At 52.2% G+C, this 18,658-nt stretch overlaps 1 protein-coding gene across 2 annotated transcripts in view; it reads left to right on the top strand.

Annotated features, from left to right (window-relative positions):
- Positions 1–18,166, top strand: part of LOC112983008 (actin-binding protein WASF3-like) — a 37,447-nt gene extending 19,281 nt beyond the window's left edge. For both annotated transcript variants that reach the window (XM_064518101.1, XM_064518102.1), the window contains exons 4-9: positions 618–771; positions 1,444–1,561; positions 2,684–2,859; positions 3,394–3,657; positions 4,387–4,778; positions 5,354–18,166. In XM_064518101.1, coding sequence (XP_064374171.1) covers positions 618–771; positions 1,444–1,561; positions 2,684–2,859; positions 3,394–3,657; positions 4,387–4,778; positions 5,354–5,511 — 1,262 coding nt within the window. In that variant the 3' untranslated portion in view covers positions 5,512–18,166. The remainder of the gene's footprint in view (positions 1–617; positions 772–1,443; positions 1,562–2,683; positions 2,860–3,393; positions 3,658–4,386; positions 4,779–5,353) is intronic.
- The last annotated feature ends 492 nt before the right edge of the window (positions 18,167–18,658 follow it).

Here is an 18,658-nt window from a genome sequence, read left to right as displayed (position 1 = left end):
CAGGTTAAAAATAATGGGCATCGGCCTTGGTTCTGCCGGGCCAGAAGGAGGAAGCTGCGAAGCCCTCAGGACCAGCCTCTTAGCCTGGGGTAGAGAAGGGCAACAAGCAAGCGAGCTCTCCAAAAACCATCTCACTGCACCAGGGGTCCATTAGTGGCGTAAGATACCTGCACCTGGCGGGGAACATTTCCTCAGCCCTGCTTAGCTAGAGACTAGCCCAAAGCCAGAGGTCTGACAGTCCTTCCAAAACTCTCCTGTGATCTGCAATAACGTCCCATGCAGCTACTTCAGCTCCTCGGTGGGGTGACTACTGGTCTCGGCAAGACCCAAGACCTCACAGAGTCTCATTTTCTCTGTTCCCCGGGAGAGCACAGCCATCACCCCTGTGGGAGATGGGCTCAGAGCCTCCTCGCAGGAGGTCCTCCCCGGTGCCCTCCCAGAGGAATTCCCCTTGTGTGCACAAGGCCCAGACCCGGTGCGTGGGAGCCACAGGCTCAGGGCTTGGTGCTGGGATCAGGGGCTGGTGCTGCACCCACATGTGATGCCCAGACGTGACACCGTGTTAAAGCTGTGTTGCGTGGCTGCCTGTTGACTCTGTCTCCTTCCCGCGCCCTCAGTTTCACTGCAGGACATCAACATGCGGAAAGCATTCAAGAGCTCGACGGTGCAGAACCAGCAGGTCGTGTCTCGCAACTCCATCCCCAACCCGGTGATGGAGATGTACCAGCGGTGCGACAAGCCCCCGCCGCTCAACATCCTCACGCCTTACAGGTAAGGGCAGGCCACGGCATTGCTCCTGGGGCAGCCCTGCCCAGCTTCCCCACGCTCCTTTGGCCTGTGCTCCCTCCGGCAAGGTGGTGACAGGGAGCCGTGGGGCACCCACGGGGTCGTTTCTAGGAGAGTGATCAGGGAAGTGCAACCCGTTTGCTGTTTGCTGAGGGCTTAAGAGGCTCTTTTCTCCTTGGCCTCATGTTGCTGTGCCACAGCCTCCGTTGTATGATGAGCGACCATACATTCATGGGTGCCAGACAGCTTACAGCCCTGATAGTATCCAAACCTCATTCTTCATGGGAAGGGAAGGTCTTCTCCAGAAAATGATGGGGTCTCTTTGGTTGCTGGATCAGCTGGTGAGCCCATAATGCCCAGACAAGCCACTCCGATGTCCCTCTCCTTACTGCAGCCAGTGGCCTGTGTGTAAAGCCTGGTCTGGGCCACATCGCAGGAGATGAAATGAGAGAGACTGGGATATGGGGAAGTGCTAGAAGGGAGGGCTTAGGGGTGGCAGCGATAGCAGGTGGGAAGGCCTGGAGGGACAAGGGACCGGGCTGCCAAATTTCCCAAGTACTGGATCCATCCGTGCACTGCTATGCATAGCACTGAAATTCCCCTGAGGTTGCCTCCTGTGGCTAACAACTCCTTCTGTCCCTCCCCAAACACCTCCAGGGACGACAAGAAGGACGGCCTTAAATTCTATACCGACCCCTCCTATTTCTTCAACTTATGGAAAGAGAAGATGTTGCAGGCGACTGAAGATAAGAGAAAGGAGAAGCGCAGACAGAAGGTAAAGGGCACAAAGAGGGTCCCCGGTAGGACTGGAAGTTAGGTTAACAGTGAATTAGCTCTCTCCCCCTCCTCAGGTGGGTATGTCTCCGTGGTGCCTTGGTCCTCATAAACCCTGTGTTGCCGGGCTGGCTCTAAAGGGTCATTTGCTAGTGCTGGGGGTTGCTACCTCTGCATTACTCCTGGTCTGAAGGTCTTGAGATGGAGATGGAGCTCCAAAAACGCTATGTTTGAGGTTTCCCTAGTGACCAGACCAGGCCTGAAGAAGCCACAGCAAGAGTAGCTGTGAAGAGTTTCCTGGTTTGCTCCTTGCACCTATTTCGTGTAATGCTGAATCTATCCCACTAGCACCTGAGGTGTTCTTCTTGGACTCATGCCCACTGCCTGGCACACCTCTGGCTAAAAGAGCCAGGAGAGCTTGGGTCCTGAGCCAGATATGAGGGAGGAAACTGGAGTTTCTGTTCAAATTAGTAGAGCCCACTCACACACGGGTACATTGCAGAGTGTTTAAGGAGCCCAGGGATGTGTTCAAAGCCACTTTTCTTCTGAGCTCCTTCCTCACATGTGATGTTCCCACTTTTTGTCCCATTTTGCCTGGCAGGGCCTGCCTGATGGGTCTTAGGTCTCTCTGGGTGAGGTGTAGGCTCAAGTCACAGGGAAGAGGTAGCTCTCTTGTGCCTCCAGCATGTCAGCAGTCTGACCCAGGCTTCCAAATCTGCAGGTGGGCTTGATCCCTGCCTCTGCTGTAGCAGGTGTCTGGGTTGTATCCAGAGCAATGAATCCATCACAGCTTGCAAGGTTAATGAGATAGCTGCTGGACTCGTGCAAGCTCCCGGACGTGTCTGTGCTTCGGGCTCTCCCATCCCAGCCTTATGCCTGTGCTCCTGCCCTATCCCGTCGGCTAGAGGACAAGTTCTGAGCGGGTGCTGGTGGTGCCCGTGGGCTCAGCGTCTGGTCAAGGACCATTCCTGATGCAGCTCCTCATGCCCAGTGAGCAGTGCTGAGCAGAATGCGTCCCGCTGGGTCCAGACACGCAGCGTCCTGCTGTGGCTCACGCTGCCGTGTGCAGTGCTGGGCCTGCAGAGCTGCGGGTGTGCTAATGGGCTGGCTTGTCTGCCTCCAGGAGCAGCGGTTAGTAGAAGACTCCACCCGGGAGGTGAAGAAAGTGAGGAAAGCCCGTAACCGGCGCCTGGAGTGGAACATGATGGCGTATGATAAAGAGTTTCGACCCGATAACAGGTTCTCACCATCCCCATATCACATGGCATCATCGGAAGGATCACTGTCCCCAGATAATAGGCAGGTTTTATCTATTACACATTTAGCTCACTGGATTTTCTTTGCTTTTCTTCACTTTTCTTTTTTCTTCTCAGTCTCTGGGTGAACATGTAGTCCATGTCAGGGAAGGGCTCATAGGCCAGCAAACAAGGCCAGGGCAATAAGGCATAGGCCCATGTAGTTTCATGGATAGCACCCTTTCTTCTGCCTCCCAGGGTGGTGTCCTGGCCCTCAGGAGCCAGCCTAGTACAGCCTTGGTGTTGAGATCTCTGCGGGGAGAGAGGGTCAGAGCACTTTTCATTTAGGAGCTATGGGAAGATGTGAACCCAGATTCGCAACAGCGAGAGACTAGTCCAGTTCTGTTGGTGTCTTCCTACCCTCTGCTGTCTCAGTGCTTTCTTGCATGTCTGTATTTTTGTGGCCACCCCTTCTGTTTCGTTGCCCTGGCCCCAGATGCCAGCTGGTGCCATCATGTTGCCCCGAGCTCTCCACACCTCCCCTCCCATCCTACCTTCCATCCAGGAGTACAACCTTCGGTGTTCTTGTGTGCCGTAGATCTTACGCATCCGACGCAGCCGATCACTCGTATCCAGCCAGCCCTAACCACCCCGCGCAGCAGATGCTCGCTCCAGCCTCCCACCTGGCAGCAGACAACAAGGAGGTCGTTCTAGTAGCTAACCAGACCCAGGAGCACGTCTACAGGCCCTCGGCGGCAGGAAGCCGCCAGAACAGCCTCAACCGTGTCCAGCAGCCCCACGTGCCGCAGCCTCCAGAAGCTATATTGAATGGACCAAGACCTCACTTAGTCAAGGATTATGGGTATGGACCTTAACCTGCCTCTCTTATTCCAAGCCTTGTTCTGCCCCGTATAGTAGCTTCCAGGGATTTGCAAAGCTGACAGGTTGGCAGGCCTAGGAGGGAGGCAGTGCAAAACAGACAGTGCCCGTCTCTTGGCCGTAGGCTGAGTCTTCCCAGTCCCACCAGTGCTCTGCTCATGGTGCCCAGCAAAGCCGGCAGCCGCTCAGGAGGGTGTTTTGTGGGAGGCTGACCCATTCTTCCCAGGGCACCACGAGGCAGTCTGGGCTCACGGCAGAGCTGCGGCAGTAGGAAGTGGCTGGTGCAGCTCCCAGCACCTGCTCGAGGCCTGCTCCGTGGCTGGCATGGTCCGAAACCGCTGGTGGAGTCAGTGCGTGCAATGAGAGCTGGGGCCAAATCGGTCAGGAGCACTCTTTTGGGTAACTTCGTGTCTGGGGCACAGCTGAGGGGAGCGCTTCACCCTGGGCAGCTCTTGCCCTATAGATGTGGGTAAGGCAGATAGAGGGGAACATTTTTGTCCGTGATGTTGGCTGGCTTCCCGCCACCGTGTGTCCCATAGCCCTATCTGTTGGCAGCCTTCCCCATGTCCGTTCCCCAGGGCTGTAACCCAGGAGTCAAGAGCAAAGCAAGGCAGCGGTTTGGCCCATGCAGGTGTCTAGGGGGGGCTCCTGGTCGCCTCTACCAGAAGGCATTGCTTGTGCCATTGACGTGCTTGCGGTCCTCCCGTTGCAGCCAGCAGCAGATGCCGATGGCAGAATACTTCGTGCCGCCGGCTCCTCCACCGCCACCGCCTGTCATCCCCTCCGCTCAGACTGCGTTCGACAGCCCCGTCTCAGCGCCCCCCGCGCTGGCACCCGGCGCGGGGGCCTCCGTGGCTCACCCGCCCTACGCGCCCTCACCGCCTCCCGCTCCGCCCTGCCCCTACTCCGCGTCCCCACCGCAGACTGGCCCCATGGGGCCCCCCGTGGCACCCCCTCCACCTCCACCGGGTCCCCCTGCCGTCACCGCCTCGCCGGCTCACTCGGCCTCGCCCCCGGCCGTCCCCGTGGAGCCTCGGAAACCGCAGATCCCGCTGATCCCCATGAGCGACGCCAGGAGCGACCTGCTTGCTGCCATTCGCAGGGGTGAGTTGCCGCCGTGGGGCGGGTGGCGGAGGGAACGCGGCGTTGAGTGACAAGCGGTGCGTGAAGACAGGGACACGCGGTGGGACCCGGGGAAGGAGAACAAAACGCGGTGCGGGCATTCGGAGGGGATGGCCCCTCCGGGGAGACAGGAACTGTTTGAAGGTAGGAGAAGCAGGAGAGAGAGGCTGCAGCTGACAAATGTGAATGTCAGGAAACACCACCGCTCACGCTGAGGCGTACGCGTTTCTGGGAACGTGGAGAAGTCCGTCGCTGGAGACTGTGCGCAGTACCACAGGGAGGCCCAGCAGATCTCCCGTTTGCACTGGCCTCCTTTCGGTTTGTAGCTGATGATATGACCAGCGACATGTCTCCTGTTTTCCCTTCCTGCTTCCTGCAAACCTGCAGGTGGGATGGAAGTGAAGGAGGAGGGTTATAGCCTTAGAATCACGTGTATCCCTCCGGTGGGGGTTTGCAGCCCTTCCTATTTCATCCAACACTTTTAACTTGGAGGGCTGCTCGTTCAGTGTGGTTCCATAGGTGTTACCCCTAAATATTTTCCACATTTTCTAATGCAGGAATTCAACTCCGGAAAGTCCAGGAGCAGTGGGAGCAAGAGGCCAAGAAAGAGCCCGTGGGCAATGACGTGGCTACGATCCTCTCCCGCCGGATTGCAGTGGAGTACAGTGAGTCTGACGATGACTCAGAACTGGACGATAACGAGTGGTCAGATTGAGAGGGCCTGGGATGCTGTGTTGGATGGTAGCTCCTCCACTCTATGCACCACTTTTCCACACCAGGTGTGTATAGGCGCCTTTCCCAAAAGTCAATGCCAACCATGGTCTGCAATTAGCCCCACTTATTCAGGAGCTTTGCTTTTACACTGTTGAAAAAAATTCTGGCAGCACTACCACTGGAGGATGTGCATTGGTGGGATACACCTCTGAGGCAATGATAACAGCCGTTAGCAGCACCTTCATGTCTAATGATGTTGAAAACACTATGAAGCCCAGTAAATAGAGTTACTCCAGATTTATACCTGTGTAAGCAAGATCAGAGGCTGGCCTGCAATATGTTTTTTAGAGAAATTAAACTGAGGGACAACAGTGTTTTTCCAGCTAGATGTTAAATTTGTAACGGAAAGCTACTGAAAAAGAAACCTGTTTCGCTAGCTGATATCACCATCTGCTCACGGCCATTTAGACCGCCAGGCACTTGGCTGCGTTTTGCTCTGGTGTCCGAAGCTGTGGCCTTGGGCTGCGTGAGCCAGGGCCAGTCCTGATCACTGCTCTGAAAGCTGCACGTGGAGACACGCTCCTTTTCTCCCCAGAGTGAAGCAGCGCGTTTCACGGCAGCCACGGGAGGTGGTCACTGCGTTGCGTTGTCACTCTCTGGAGCACTCCAGAAGACCAGGACCTTTGTGACATGCTTCCGTCCTTGGGACCACTTTTCTGGGAGAAAAGAGTGCGAGGCAAGGCCAGCAAAAACCACACTGACAGCTGCTCTTTCACAGTTAGCAAGGAAACAAAGCATTTGTCACCGCTCTGAGCGGTGCAGTGCGTGCTCTCCTCGGCGTGGGAAAGTGGGCTGCCCGCAAGGAGCAGGAGAGCTGCGCTGTCTAGGGTGTTTTCCTGAAGTCCAACTATTATTGGCCTTAGTGCTATACTATTTTATTGTTATTTGAAAATAAATTAATTAGATAAAATGCTGCTCTTAGGTAAACCCAAACCAGTGAAAGGAAGCGAGAACAAAGTTTATTCTTGTTTTCTTGATTTGCACTTTGTAGTTCCACAGACTGTGCTAGTATGGTTGAGATTAACTCAGATCTGGTGCACTAATTACTGCAGGCCTGATTCTTCCCCTTCCTCTTACTCCCAGAGGTCCTGGGGGTGGTATTCAGCAAAACGAGGCACTGACGAGGGAGCCTGGCAGAATCAGGCCTCAGCCACGATGCTGAAAATACCGGCGCGTGTTCTTTGGTTTGTTCATCAAAATAGAGAGTGATTCATAGAAGCCTCTTCATGCAGCTATTAAAGGAGGAATCATGGGAAGCCAGAATGAATGGGTGTGAAACACTGAAAATATCACAGTCAGGAGTAAGAGTCTGCAGAGAACTGAAGGTGGTTTCTGACCAGCAGAAGATGGGCCAGTGTCAGCCTCAAACCTGTCCGATTGACATGTCCAGCCATGCAGGGGCCCTCCCGTGCACGAGGCCCATGCAGTTCACCACAAAAAGCATTCCCATATACTGCGAGTCCCTGAATGGGGGAAAACTGAATTTCCACATTGCCTCTCTTCTGGTGAGGATTTTGACTTTGGGCCCATCTCCCTGGCTTTCACAAAAGCCAAGTAGGTGAGCATCAAAGAGCTGAGGGCTGCAGAAGCCCTAGTGCTTTGAATTCCTAGGAGTGAATAGACCTACAAAAGAGATAGGAGGAATTGCCTGGGACCCAAAAGGCTCATACAAGCATCGTTTGGCTGATGCTTCAATTCACCCTGAGAAATGTTAATATTGAATGATGCCCCAAGTATCCATTTGTTTTCCCATTGGAGAGAAACCCTTCTTGGTGAGGTGAATTGAACACAACCTCCATCTTCCTTCACCTAGTTGTTCTGCGAGCTAAGAAATATCACCATAAGCCATCGCTCTGACTAATGTAAAATATTCTCTGTCCCTTAGATTTGACACTTCCCATATCTCCGCATCCCACTGACTCCTTCAGGTGAGATATGGGCAGTGCTTAGAAGCGCACCACGTTTCTCTCCACCCACAGCAAGCCTCTGAGTCAGTCTCAGGAGTGGTATATTTGGCAGCGGTGGGCAGCTTGAGTGGATGCTGCCATGTGAGTGTGCGTGGAAGTGGGAGTGAGAGTTAAAGAAATCTCAGTAGGGCCTGGTGGAGAAGGATGGTCTCCTAGAAGCAGGGCACAGGACTGTGTCTGAGTTGCAGGGCTGAGTCTGGGAGCTTGAACCAGGAGGTAGCATTGAATACGGGAGAGAGCAAGGGTGTGCCTGAAAAGGATTTAGGGTGGGAAACAAAGTATGCTACGCTGCCAATGAATCTTCAGTTCTGTGCACTGTCTTTGGCCATGTCCCTGTGACCTTACTGGATATGATTTTCCCTTTACTTAGGTAAAACTCCCGTTGACTTCAGTGTGGCTGGTTACCAGAGTAGTAGCTGTACAGAAAATCCTTAGATTTAACCTCAGAATTTCATATCTTGTCAGCACTGCTGCCATTTAAGCTCCTCAGATGCTCATTGACTCAGCTTGTGTAGGGATGGACACTTCGAACTGCAGAGAAAGACCTTGGAATATGAGATTGGCCATAGCTGATCAGTCCCAATTTCTGCCTCAGCCTGCACAGACGAAGGCTCTTGCTTCTGACATCAACCCTCTGTTCAGAGCTAGAGGAAACCCAGAGATACAGAGAAGCAGCTGCATAAACTCTTGGCCAAGGCCTGATGTCTCTAACCAGGCAAATAGCCACTGCAGTGCCCGTAAGGGGCTTTTCTTAGCAAGGCAGATGGGATTTGACCTGGCGCAAGTTCAAAAGACAATCTTGTAAAAGTTCAGAATAACATTTAAATGATCACCTATTAGTATTTATTGTGAAGTATTGTTAATATAGATGTGACTGCGATGTGGTTTGTGTATGGTAAGAAATTGGTATTATTTGGAGAATTTGAAAAGAGTAAAAACACTTTGTGCACCTGCGAAAGAGAGGGAGAAGAATATCGAAGGGCTGTAGCAGTTGCTGTTATCTGTTATATTGCTCCAAAGGCTGCGGAGTAGGCTGTGGGGACCCAACAGCGGGGCTCAGACAGTGCTGGGGTATCTCTCAGCGGCGGAGGACAAGGGCACTTGGATGTGCAGGACTGAATTGCCCCTTGGGTCTGTGTGACTGTGCACAGGATGGAGAAGGCCTGCAAAGAGACTTCCCCCAGGACCTTGCAGGAGGCTGGGCTCAGTCTCTTCCTGTACATGGTGGTCTAGCTGTGGTCTAACCCACAGGACAACTCAGTGAGCTGTGTGCAATGAGGAACCCCAGGCTTTTTGCCTTTGACAGGGCCTCCAAGCTCAGCTCCGAGCCCCATCGCTGACTTGCAACCCCAGAGGTTGGTTTTCCTCTAGCTTTGTGCTGGTTTTGGAGCCGGCTATCTCCACCAGCTTCTCTGGCTTGCTCTGGTTTACTGTAAATGATCTGGTCCTTAAATCTGACCCATGAATTTGCCTAGAGATTGGCCACTGCCAGTCAGTCTCCCATTCACATCAATGTTGAAACTCCTGTTAAATTTCAAAGAGACAAAGTCAGCTGGCTGGGGGACAGGAGCTCCTGCTCAGGAGGAAGCGATGGAAAAGCAGGCCCTGCAGGTTGGGGAGTGAAGGTGGTTTCAGGTCACCTTTGCATTGCCCAGACTCTCAGAAGCGGAGTTGATCCTGGTAGGAATTAGAGGGGTGCTGAACCCCCCTAGAAGCCAGCATCCTGGCAGCCTTCGCTGATGTGGAGACACTTGCCCAACCCGCATGAGAGTCTTCTGAGTTGCTTGCATGGGACGCAGCTCCTGTGCCGGGGCTGTTCCCCAGGTTGCACCACGGCTCATGGTTGGGTCCTTTTTCTTTTCAGGCACTAGTTGCACTCTGTGTGTCACATTAAACTATGTGATAAGCCTGAGCCATGGCTGTAGCAGGACTTGCTACGTTGGCACGTGGTGGGTCAGGATTGACCCTGTAGCCTCCCACTTCCCTGTCACCTTTGTGGTGACTTTGCTCTGTTTGGGATTGACAGCAGTCAACCAGATCATTTAACCCTGCTGTTGTCAGGGTCAGTGCCAGCTGCATAATCACATAAATCAAGCCTCGTCCGCCCTATGTCCGGGTCACATTTGCACAGCAGATGTGCAGCCCGGAACCTTATGAGTGCAGGAGGAGCAGGGTGCACCATCGTTTCCTTGTGCTTTTATGCTCTCACATCATTTTCTCCTCCCTCAGACCTCCCAGCACACGTCAACACTATTTGCACTCTGCTTAAGGGAATCCCCACCAGCTAATAAGGAGCCCATTTCATACACCAAACTCCAAAGCAAATCAGCAGGATCATAACCTCCCAGTGTTGCCACTGCTTGAGAAGATACGATGCTCCAGCTCTTCAAGTGACATAAACTGCCTTGGCTCCTCTAACTTCACTGAACCTAGGCGCCTGAGCTGACGATCCCCGTGTCCTGCACGGCCAGCTCTGCTGACAGGCCGAGCATCCTCGCTTGCCTTTGGCTGAGGGACTCGGCCGCCTTTGAGGATGACCGTCTTTATTTTAAGGGTGCTCGTCTATTCTTGCCCGTGCCGCTTAGGAAATCAAATGTGAGTAGCACCAGCTCCGTGGGTGGCCTGGATCAGGTTAGCTCTGCTGCAGTCGGTTGTGCTACCCTAATTAACACGGGCTGAGCATTTGACCTATATGCTGCATGCTCAGTATTTTGTACATATGTGCCTATTTCCGTATACTCTTCCAAAAGTAGGCCATGCTCTGTTATACAACCTGAAATGCTGAAATCCCCATGTGGTCTGATATAAAAGTGAATATTTAAATATTTTATCCAGCTTGGCAGCCATTAAAAATACAATTCAGGTCACAGATGATTGAATTGCTCCTCTCTCTCAAGTGTACCAAAAGTGGGCTGAGGAGATTCTCCTGTACATTAAGGTATCATATTCCATGTTAAAATATAGCAACGGCATTTTATTGCCAACAGACAATCACGTAGTGCCAAACATTTAATGAGCCCAACCTATCTCTTGAGAGTTCCCCTTTCCATTTTATCTGCCTTTTCCTACTTGCCAATTTTTGGGCATAGATTGAAAATAATAAATAAAAGGTTGCCAACAGGGGGAAGTGTATTCTATGTGCATACAAACGAATTAGGCCAGAGTCAGTGAAAGGGTAAATAAGCTGTTTTGATTCTGCTTGTAGATATTCGTGGAAGCCTCTAGTCTGTGAGGTCCAACAGGAACTTCTTGAGCATATCTGATTTACCTGAAAAGGGACATCAGAGAGACAGCTGTGCTGACAGTAAATCAGTCCTTACCTGTGAGATATAATGTCCGTTATGAAGGCTGATCCAGCTGAAGTTTTGCTGAGACTGGTGAAAGGTTTGGCAGTGTTCCCATCCCAGCTTTGCACCCCAGCTTCCCCTTAATTTGGGTGACCTGGCTCTTGAGTCTAGCAGTTCATAGAAGGTCAATGTCCTGAAGGAAAAAAGGGTTTGGGGGAGTTTCTAACTTTTTACCCTGGATGGAGATCTAGGTAAGAGTGCGCATCACATCCTATAAGGTCCCTTGCTTTTGCAGCTATTTTGTCCTGTGAAGGTTTCATCCTAGTAATAAACGTAATGCTGATCATGGGGTCTCCAGAGAGCTCCCTGCATGTAAATGCCCTCAAACTTCCTCCCTGCAACTCTTCTGAATCTGTCTGTCCTTTAAGACACTGGGCAGTCTAAACAGAAGTTGTGGGTTTTAGCACGGAGACGTCTTCTCCTATTTTAGGTCTGATCCTGCTTTTCTATTTGAATGCAGTAATTTCTGTATCACAGGTGACAATTCAGGTCCCCAGGGAGCGAGCACTGCGTAGTGGTGGGTGAGGGCCTGTAGACTTCACAGCAGTCCCTGGCCGCAGAGCCTGAATTAGCACTTCAGCGCTAACAGGGAATGCCCCAGAGCTTCATATGGAGGGAGACGGGAGACAGCTTGTAGCTTTGGCGGGTATTTTCCAGAGCTGCGTGTATGACAGGAGCAGATCAGTCTCTCTCACCGTGATGTGTCCCTGAGGATGGAGCGTGGTGAGCCTAGGGGACACCATCCCGTCACAGCGTGCCACGGGGAGAGACGTCCGTGTCCCTGGGCCTCTCCTGTGGAAAGTTCTCCCGGTCTGCAGTGAAGAGGACCGTGTCCTTTGGCACTAGATGTTGGCAAGGGGAGCGTACGTTGTTATCTTCACCATGATTACTGTTTTTCTGTAGTTGTTGTTGTTGTTATTTAGGGGTAAGGTATTATAGGTTGGCATGTCACTTTACAGACAAAAATACAAGTAAGGGCAAGGACTCTGTCCTGAGGAGCTTACAGTTTACAGCAAAGACCATATAACCTGCACTGCACTTTAGAAGACACAACTGCTCAATCACTGACATACCCATGAATTTACCCTCTCCTGTGGTGGTCATTGCAGGAGTGACTCGCCTGGGCAACGGGACCTCGAGGACAGTGCCCCTTCAGTAGCAGTAGCAGCCCCTAGCTCGGTGCCCCCGCTCAGCACCACGCCTGCCCCGCGCTGACGGCCGTGTCGGTGGTCCTCCTGCCCCTGCACTGTAACCACGCAGAAGTGCCTGAGCAAAGCACAAGAGCAGCAGGGCCATGCAGCTGCCTGCCACCAAGGTGAGGTTGGTGGCCCACGTTGCAGCAAGACTGGGTTCCCCAGGGAGATGTGCTGATTTTTTTTCTTCAAACCGGCAGCTATTCCCCTGGATGGTCCTTTCCCCATTTACCTACACGATGGATGGGGAAATTCTGATTCGTGATGACCATAGTACGTCATGTATGTGATAGCAAAGGTACCCAAGAATGCTACTGTGGCTGGGTGTTAGGAATTAAAACTGTCCCGTGCAATTTGTGTGGTGCCCTGTAAGCTTATAGAAATAGTTTTCCTTCAGGCATTTGCACAAAGCCTAGACTTTGATACACATCAATCTTTTTGAGAGCTGGAAGGTTTTCTTTTGGTGAATCTGATTATCCTTTATCAAACCCCAGGTTTTTTAGGATCATGGATCTAGGATCACTCAGGCTTTGCTTTTTCCAGGTGAAAACTGTACCTGTGTTTTGCTGAGGACAAGTGGTCATGGACTACAGTGGGTGGTTTGCCCCCAAAACTTCAGTATCCCACGCCCACAAACTGAACAGGAGGAGGCACGCAGTGATCTGCCCTAACCAGGTTGTTCTCTGCTGGGGGAAATTCTGGCTTTATCACAGGGAACCAAGGCTAAGGGAGACCGTGCAGCAGCAGGGGCAATAGGATGGACCGTCACTGCAGGAAACATGCAGGTAAGACCCAGATGGCATGTGCTTGGCCAAGGTATCCCTGAAGGCAATGTAGATGTCCTATTATCAGGACTAATCTCTTCATCCTGCATTGGTACAGCCACGGCGGTCTATGTAATACTACCTGATGATAGATCAGAAATTCTTAGCCTTCCCCTTTCTACAGACATCTCTCTTAGTAGATGTCTTCTCATGAGTACCTTGCCATCTGGCTTTCCAGAGCAGTGACCATAGGGCCCACGATAGCCTTTTGCTCTTAGTAGGGCTGTGCATAAATCTGCTGAAGGCTCTTGTGTTTGGTGGCTTGTGATCCTTGTGGTGTGTGAAATGACTCCTCCAGCTCCCCTGTTCTATGGCTGCAAGCAGCGTCAGGGGAGGGGGCTAGCCGGGGTGAGCCTTTCTGCCGCACGGTAATTCTAGTGCTTAGCTGTGTGAAAAATACTAAGGCAGAACTGAGGAAACAAAATGGAAAGAAAATAGTCTGGCATCTTAGGCTGGCTGTTTAGTTATGTTCCTGCCATTCTGTACATCATCGAGTATCATCAAGTACGTAAAACCTGCTGCAAAGAGATGAGGAGTGGGGGAATAATCTGTCCTTCATGTCTGTGTTAGACAAAACAAAAAGTCATGGAATTAAATTGTGGCAGAAAAGAATAAAGTTAGATATCAGGGAAACCTTTCAAAAGGTAAGGACAGGCAAGCAGTGGAACAGGTTGTAGTCTCCACCGTGGCGGGTCTTGGGGACCTGGGTAGGTGAACACCGGAGAGGAGCACTGTCAGCGGTCCCGTGCTGGGCCGGGGGGTGGTGGCGGTGCCCACTGGGGTCCCTTCTGGCCCAGTGTGTCTGTAATTCTGGGATTTTGCCTGATCCCCTTCCTGGCCTTGCAATGTTACTGCTTCCACATCTCTCCTGGTAGCTTGCAGCCTCAGCATTGCCAGTCGGACACTGCAGTTTGATTCAGTTCTCCCTTAGGTTTGCTGCCCCTTTTCTGATTTTGCTGTGAACCTCAAATACGATAAAGATTAAATTTACTCCAGAATAAACACCTGAGAGGGAAAGATGTGGAGCAGCTGCAGGGAAGTGAAGACGTGTGGCTGTTCCTGCAGGGAAGTGAAGATGTGTGGCTGTTCCTGAAGTGTTTCAATAGGAAGAAGGCAGGGGCTCCAGCAACCTGTTCCTCACAGGCTGTTGATGGTCCACAGATTGCAGTTTGCAAACTGCTCTTTCAGGTTAAGGCCAACACCTTTGAAAATTATCCGTTGATTTGGGGTAGCTCCGCTGAGGGATCCCTGTCCCAAAAGCTTACACGTAATTTCCAGGAGGATTTAGCTGTTCAGTCTCCTTCAGCTGGAGCTGTGAGTCTCCAGCCTGAAGGAAAATCAGACCCGACATTTCTGCCCAGGTGGCCACCGAAAAATGGAGCAGCTGTCACCATAACCACTTTCAAAAATTGGTGTATAAACAGTGGGGAAATAAGACCTGAGCAAGCAGCATGTCAGATCATAATTCAGCAGGTGGATTGGCCTCCTGCCATGTTAGGAAGTGCTTTCTCTTGGAGGGCCCAACCCCAGCTCACTGGTTTCAAATCTCACTGGTTTCTCCCTGTCACCTGTGTTTGTGTATTCCTGATACTTCAGCTAGGAACACTTATCAAATAGAAAATCACTTATCGTGAAAAAAAAAACTCTTAAAATTCTTACCCTAAAAGCAAAGTGGACTTTGAGCCTGATGAAGTTACTGTGATGCACATTGAGGACTTAATGATTTCTACTGAGGTGCTTTGAGATTTGAGGATGAAAGGTGCTATTGCTATAAATCAGGGTTTGGAAACAAGGAACATGTCAGCATTTATCTGTATACAAAGGTGAGAAAAATCCTCGATGTAGCCTATGTCTATATATGTATTTCTCTTCTTCTGTGCTACAGGGATTTTCTTACACTGCAGGGAAGATATTTCCGGAGCACTTTACACGCCATTAGTTTTTTACTGATTGAAGGGACAAGCGTTAAAAATTACTTGAAGAGCCAAAAAATCATCTTTTCCAGCCCGATGAGACTCTTCACAAGGTTTGAGTGGCTGCTGCTTTGGAGAGCCTGGTCAGGAGCAGCAAGAGGGAAACCAGGAAGGTCAGAAGCCAGACCGGTCCTTGCTTTTGTGTTACGTTGCTCCTCAAAACAGGGCTTACGTGAGACAGAAGTAGTGTTCAGGCTTGTGCTGGCTCGGTTCCCCTTAGTGCCCATCATGGGGTCCCTGAAAACAGCTCTTGGGGGAGCCCGGGGCTTCCCGGAGGTTTGGTCCCTTGATCGACAGCGATGCCCAGGCAGTAGCAGGGCTTGCAGGACATCCCCACTTCTGCAGCGCATGAAGGGAGGGAGAGCTGAAGCTGAGGTTTCCTTGGTCCCAGCAGGGCTCGGTAGGACTGGGCAAGGCACCGTTGCTGGGTGGTTTCTCGCCACGCAGGTCCCCTTGGGTCCAGAAGCCGGCAGTTTTAATAGCAGGTGTGAAGTGCCACTACGCTGGCACTGGTGTCTGAGCTGCTGATGCTCTTTGGTGGAAAGCGGACGGGAAGGAAGTTGGGGAGCCTGTGTGACCTGAGGGAAGTGCGGAGGCAAACAGCACGCAGTTTCAGGCAGGACGTGCGAACGGTGTGTCTCAGTAAGCTGCCTGTGCTCCCCACACCTGTGTCGCAGGGAAGAAAGTCCCCGGGTAGCGGGTAACAGCTCCAAGTCCTCCCTCTGGCTCTTGTTGCATCTCCATGGGTTGCTGCTAGGCGTCACGCTGAGCCGTCCGGCACGCTCGTCCCGGAGCAGGAGCTCGGCACGGGCATTCCTGCCTTCCCGATTGTTCCAAGGGATTTAAAGGCAGGCTGCAAGCGTGGTGCAGAGGGGAGAAATCTGGTGCTCTCAGAGCGGCCAGGGTGGTGGTGCTGGTTCTGCTTCGCTCAGGCTTTGCTGGAAGAGGTGTTTCCGGCACAGTCCCTTAGTATCTCCAAAGATCGTACTGTTACAAGCATTGATCCCACCCCCCCCCCCGAATATTTTTATACTGAAAAATTTCAGATCTACATTTAGTTCTGGCCCGTTTTTCGCAAATGGGCCTCTCTTTGTGTTGCCTTTCATCTCAGATCGGAGCAGATTAAAACAAACAAGCAAACCAACAAAATGAATCCACAAGAAAGAAACACATTTTCTCTTAAATGTATTTTTGGGAGCATTTCAAGTCTGATGGCTTTTAATAGAGCCAACTTAATAGACTTCCTTCATTTTGAGGCGCTTGACGTGCCCAGGGAAATCTGAAACAAAATATTCCCACGGCATGCGTTTGAGTTGATTATGAAACATCATTCTCGGTTTTTTTTTTTTCCCTACTTCCCTCATAATGAAAGGCTGCTCTGTGTCACATGCGGGGGCTCAGATCTTGTGTTTCTGTAGGAAGGAAAGTGGAAATGTAGCTGTATTGGAATTCATTATTGATACAAGTGCCTTTTAAGGACATCTCCATTGCATTTCCAAGGCGCGCAGGGCCTGGAGGCTCGAGCTCCTCGCTGGCGGCGGCACGCAGGCACACGGCCTCGCCGAGGCTCTGCGGATGCGCCCGGGGCTGCCGCGCCTAACCCGTAGCCCAGGGCTGTCTCGTACGGTGGCTTCACCTGGTCACAGTAGACAAAAGTCTGGGGCTGTAGCTCAGACCACTGTCACCGGCGGGGAAGCCGTGGTGCTCTTGCTGCCAGGCCCATGGCATGGAGAAACGGGCGCAACCGCTGCAGGAGGGGCTCGGGGGCACCTTGGTGTCTTTCCGCCTCCCCATCCCAGCCCCGACTGCCAAGGTCTGCTGCATTTCCCTCTGTGAGAGGGCAGGCCTGGGTGGGGAAGGGAGAGGGGCAGAGGTCTGAGCATTTCGGATGCTAGTGATGTAATTTCGGCGTGCCCTCATCTGGGGGAAAATCCGCCCCCCCCCCCCCAGCCCGGTCCCACACAGCTACCGACTGCAGCCCGTCCTTTCCTGCAGGCTGCAGATGGGGCGTTTGGTCCCCACGGCTGCACGGAGGCAGTTTTGCCAGCAGCCCTCACTCTGCTCTTGGCTAACGAAGGAAAACCTGCTCTGGCAACTGTACGTCTCGAGGCGAAAAGTTATACCTGCACAGCGCAGTCGTGTTGTGTTCTGGGGCACCATCCGGGCAGGGGACCCTTGCTCCTCCTCCTCCTCCTCCTCCTCCTCCTCCTCCTCCTCCTCTCCCAGCTTGCCGCAGCACTGCGAGTTCGGTGGGGTGATGCAAAACGCAGAGGCAGAGCAGGATGTCCTAGGGCTGCACCGTGCTACGAGGTTTTCATCCCCCATCCATAGCAGCACTGCTGCCTCTGCGTGATGCTGGGCGCTGTGGGAGCCTTAATTTGGGGGGCGGCGAGGTCAGGTGAGGGGCCTCTCCGGTTCCCCGCAGCCAGCCAGCCTGCTACCATCCGCCAGCCCGGGCTGGGAGCAACTCGGATGCCCCGAAAAGCAGACCGTGTACCCAAAGTCAACAGCCGCGAGCTGGGACTCCGGTCCCCACGGTAGGGCAGGGAAAGAGGGGCGGGGGGTCAGGCGGTCCTCCTAAAATAGAGGACTTGCCCCCCGTAGCCTGGTCCTCACCTGGCTGGGGGTTCAGGGAGGGCGTCAGCAGGAGACGGCGAGCAGCGTTTCGGGACGCGCCTGCCCGCGGCACCTTGCAGCCACCCTCCCGGAGGCCCCGGGACCGCAGAGCCCGAGAGCCAGCGGAGCTGCCGCAGTGCTCCCTCGCTCGCACAACATGTCCATTTTTTACACCAGAGGAAGTATTATCCCAGTTTCCATTGACTTGACATTTGATGGAAGCAACTGGCAGGAGGGAGAGGCATCTCTCCCACGGAAGGGAGCACACGTCACGAGATACGACTCGATTTCCATTATTATATAGTTGATATTAAAAAATAAAAAGAGATGTTCACTGTCTAATGGGGTCTTTTAACCATGTGCACTTAGTCAATAGGTGAGTGTATGTTGCTGCTTGTATCTATCTACTGTACACAGTTGCTAAATGTGAACAAGTGTATTTCTCCCCGGTGTTGTGGGTTCTGCCTGTCTTGACACTGAAAGAAAGGTAGGAACAGTAGTGGTGGCAAAGTGAACTTTCTTCTGTACAGGGTAGAGAGGAAACCTGCAAAGGTCTGAAACACTGCTTGTAACTACATTTGTTAAAAAATGTTATATAACATAATCCCAAACTGTTGACACTTTATGCATGTGCTAAGAAAAAAAAATAAAGATTTTAAGAGGTTAATGTATATTACACTTTGGCTTTCTGTCAGTTTGCTCTTGTTGAGTCCATTTACTTTGAGTAAAACCAGATGAATTAACGGCTCTGTGATACTCATTTATTATTCCCAGAAGTGGGAGAGGTAGAGAGGAGGCAGTAAAACTGTGATCCCTGTAACCCTTAGTTTGGCAGAAGCAGCTCTCAAGGAGCAGTTAACTTCCATGTGCATCTAATCCCTGACTATTGGGGTAATTACGTGGCAGAGGATTGCCTTTTGATGGAAAGGCCTCTATCCTAGGCATTTTGCCTGAAGACTCCAGGCTGATCCACGACCAAAAAAGCCCAGGGGCTCCCTGAGCCTTCCTGCACACCCGTGAAGCCTGTGCAGTTCACCCGAGTCTGCTGCTTTACTCTTCAAGCAAGCGGCTTGGATGGGGCAGTGCCTCCAGGCTAGCAGTGCTCCTCACGCCTCTGCCTCTGGCCAGGGGGAGACAGGAGGGGTGCTGGATCCACGCACCACAAACA

This window comes from Dromaius novaehollandiae, chromosome 11 (genome assembly GCF_036370855.1).
Source record: "Dromaius novaehollandiae isolate bDroNov1 chromosome 11, bDroNov1.hap1, whole genome shotgun sequence".
Lineage (NCBI taxonomy): Eukaryota > Metazoa > Chordata > Aves > Casuariiformes > Dromaiidae > Dromaius > Dromaius novaehollandiae.
Note: the sequence above shows the minus strand (reverse complement) of the source record. Positions and strands in the feature narration are given on the sequence as shown.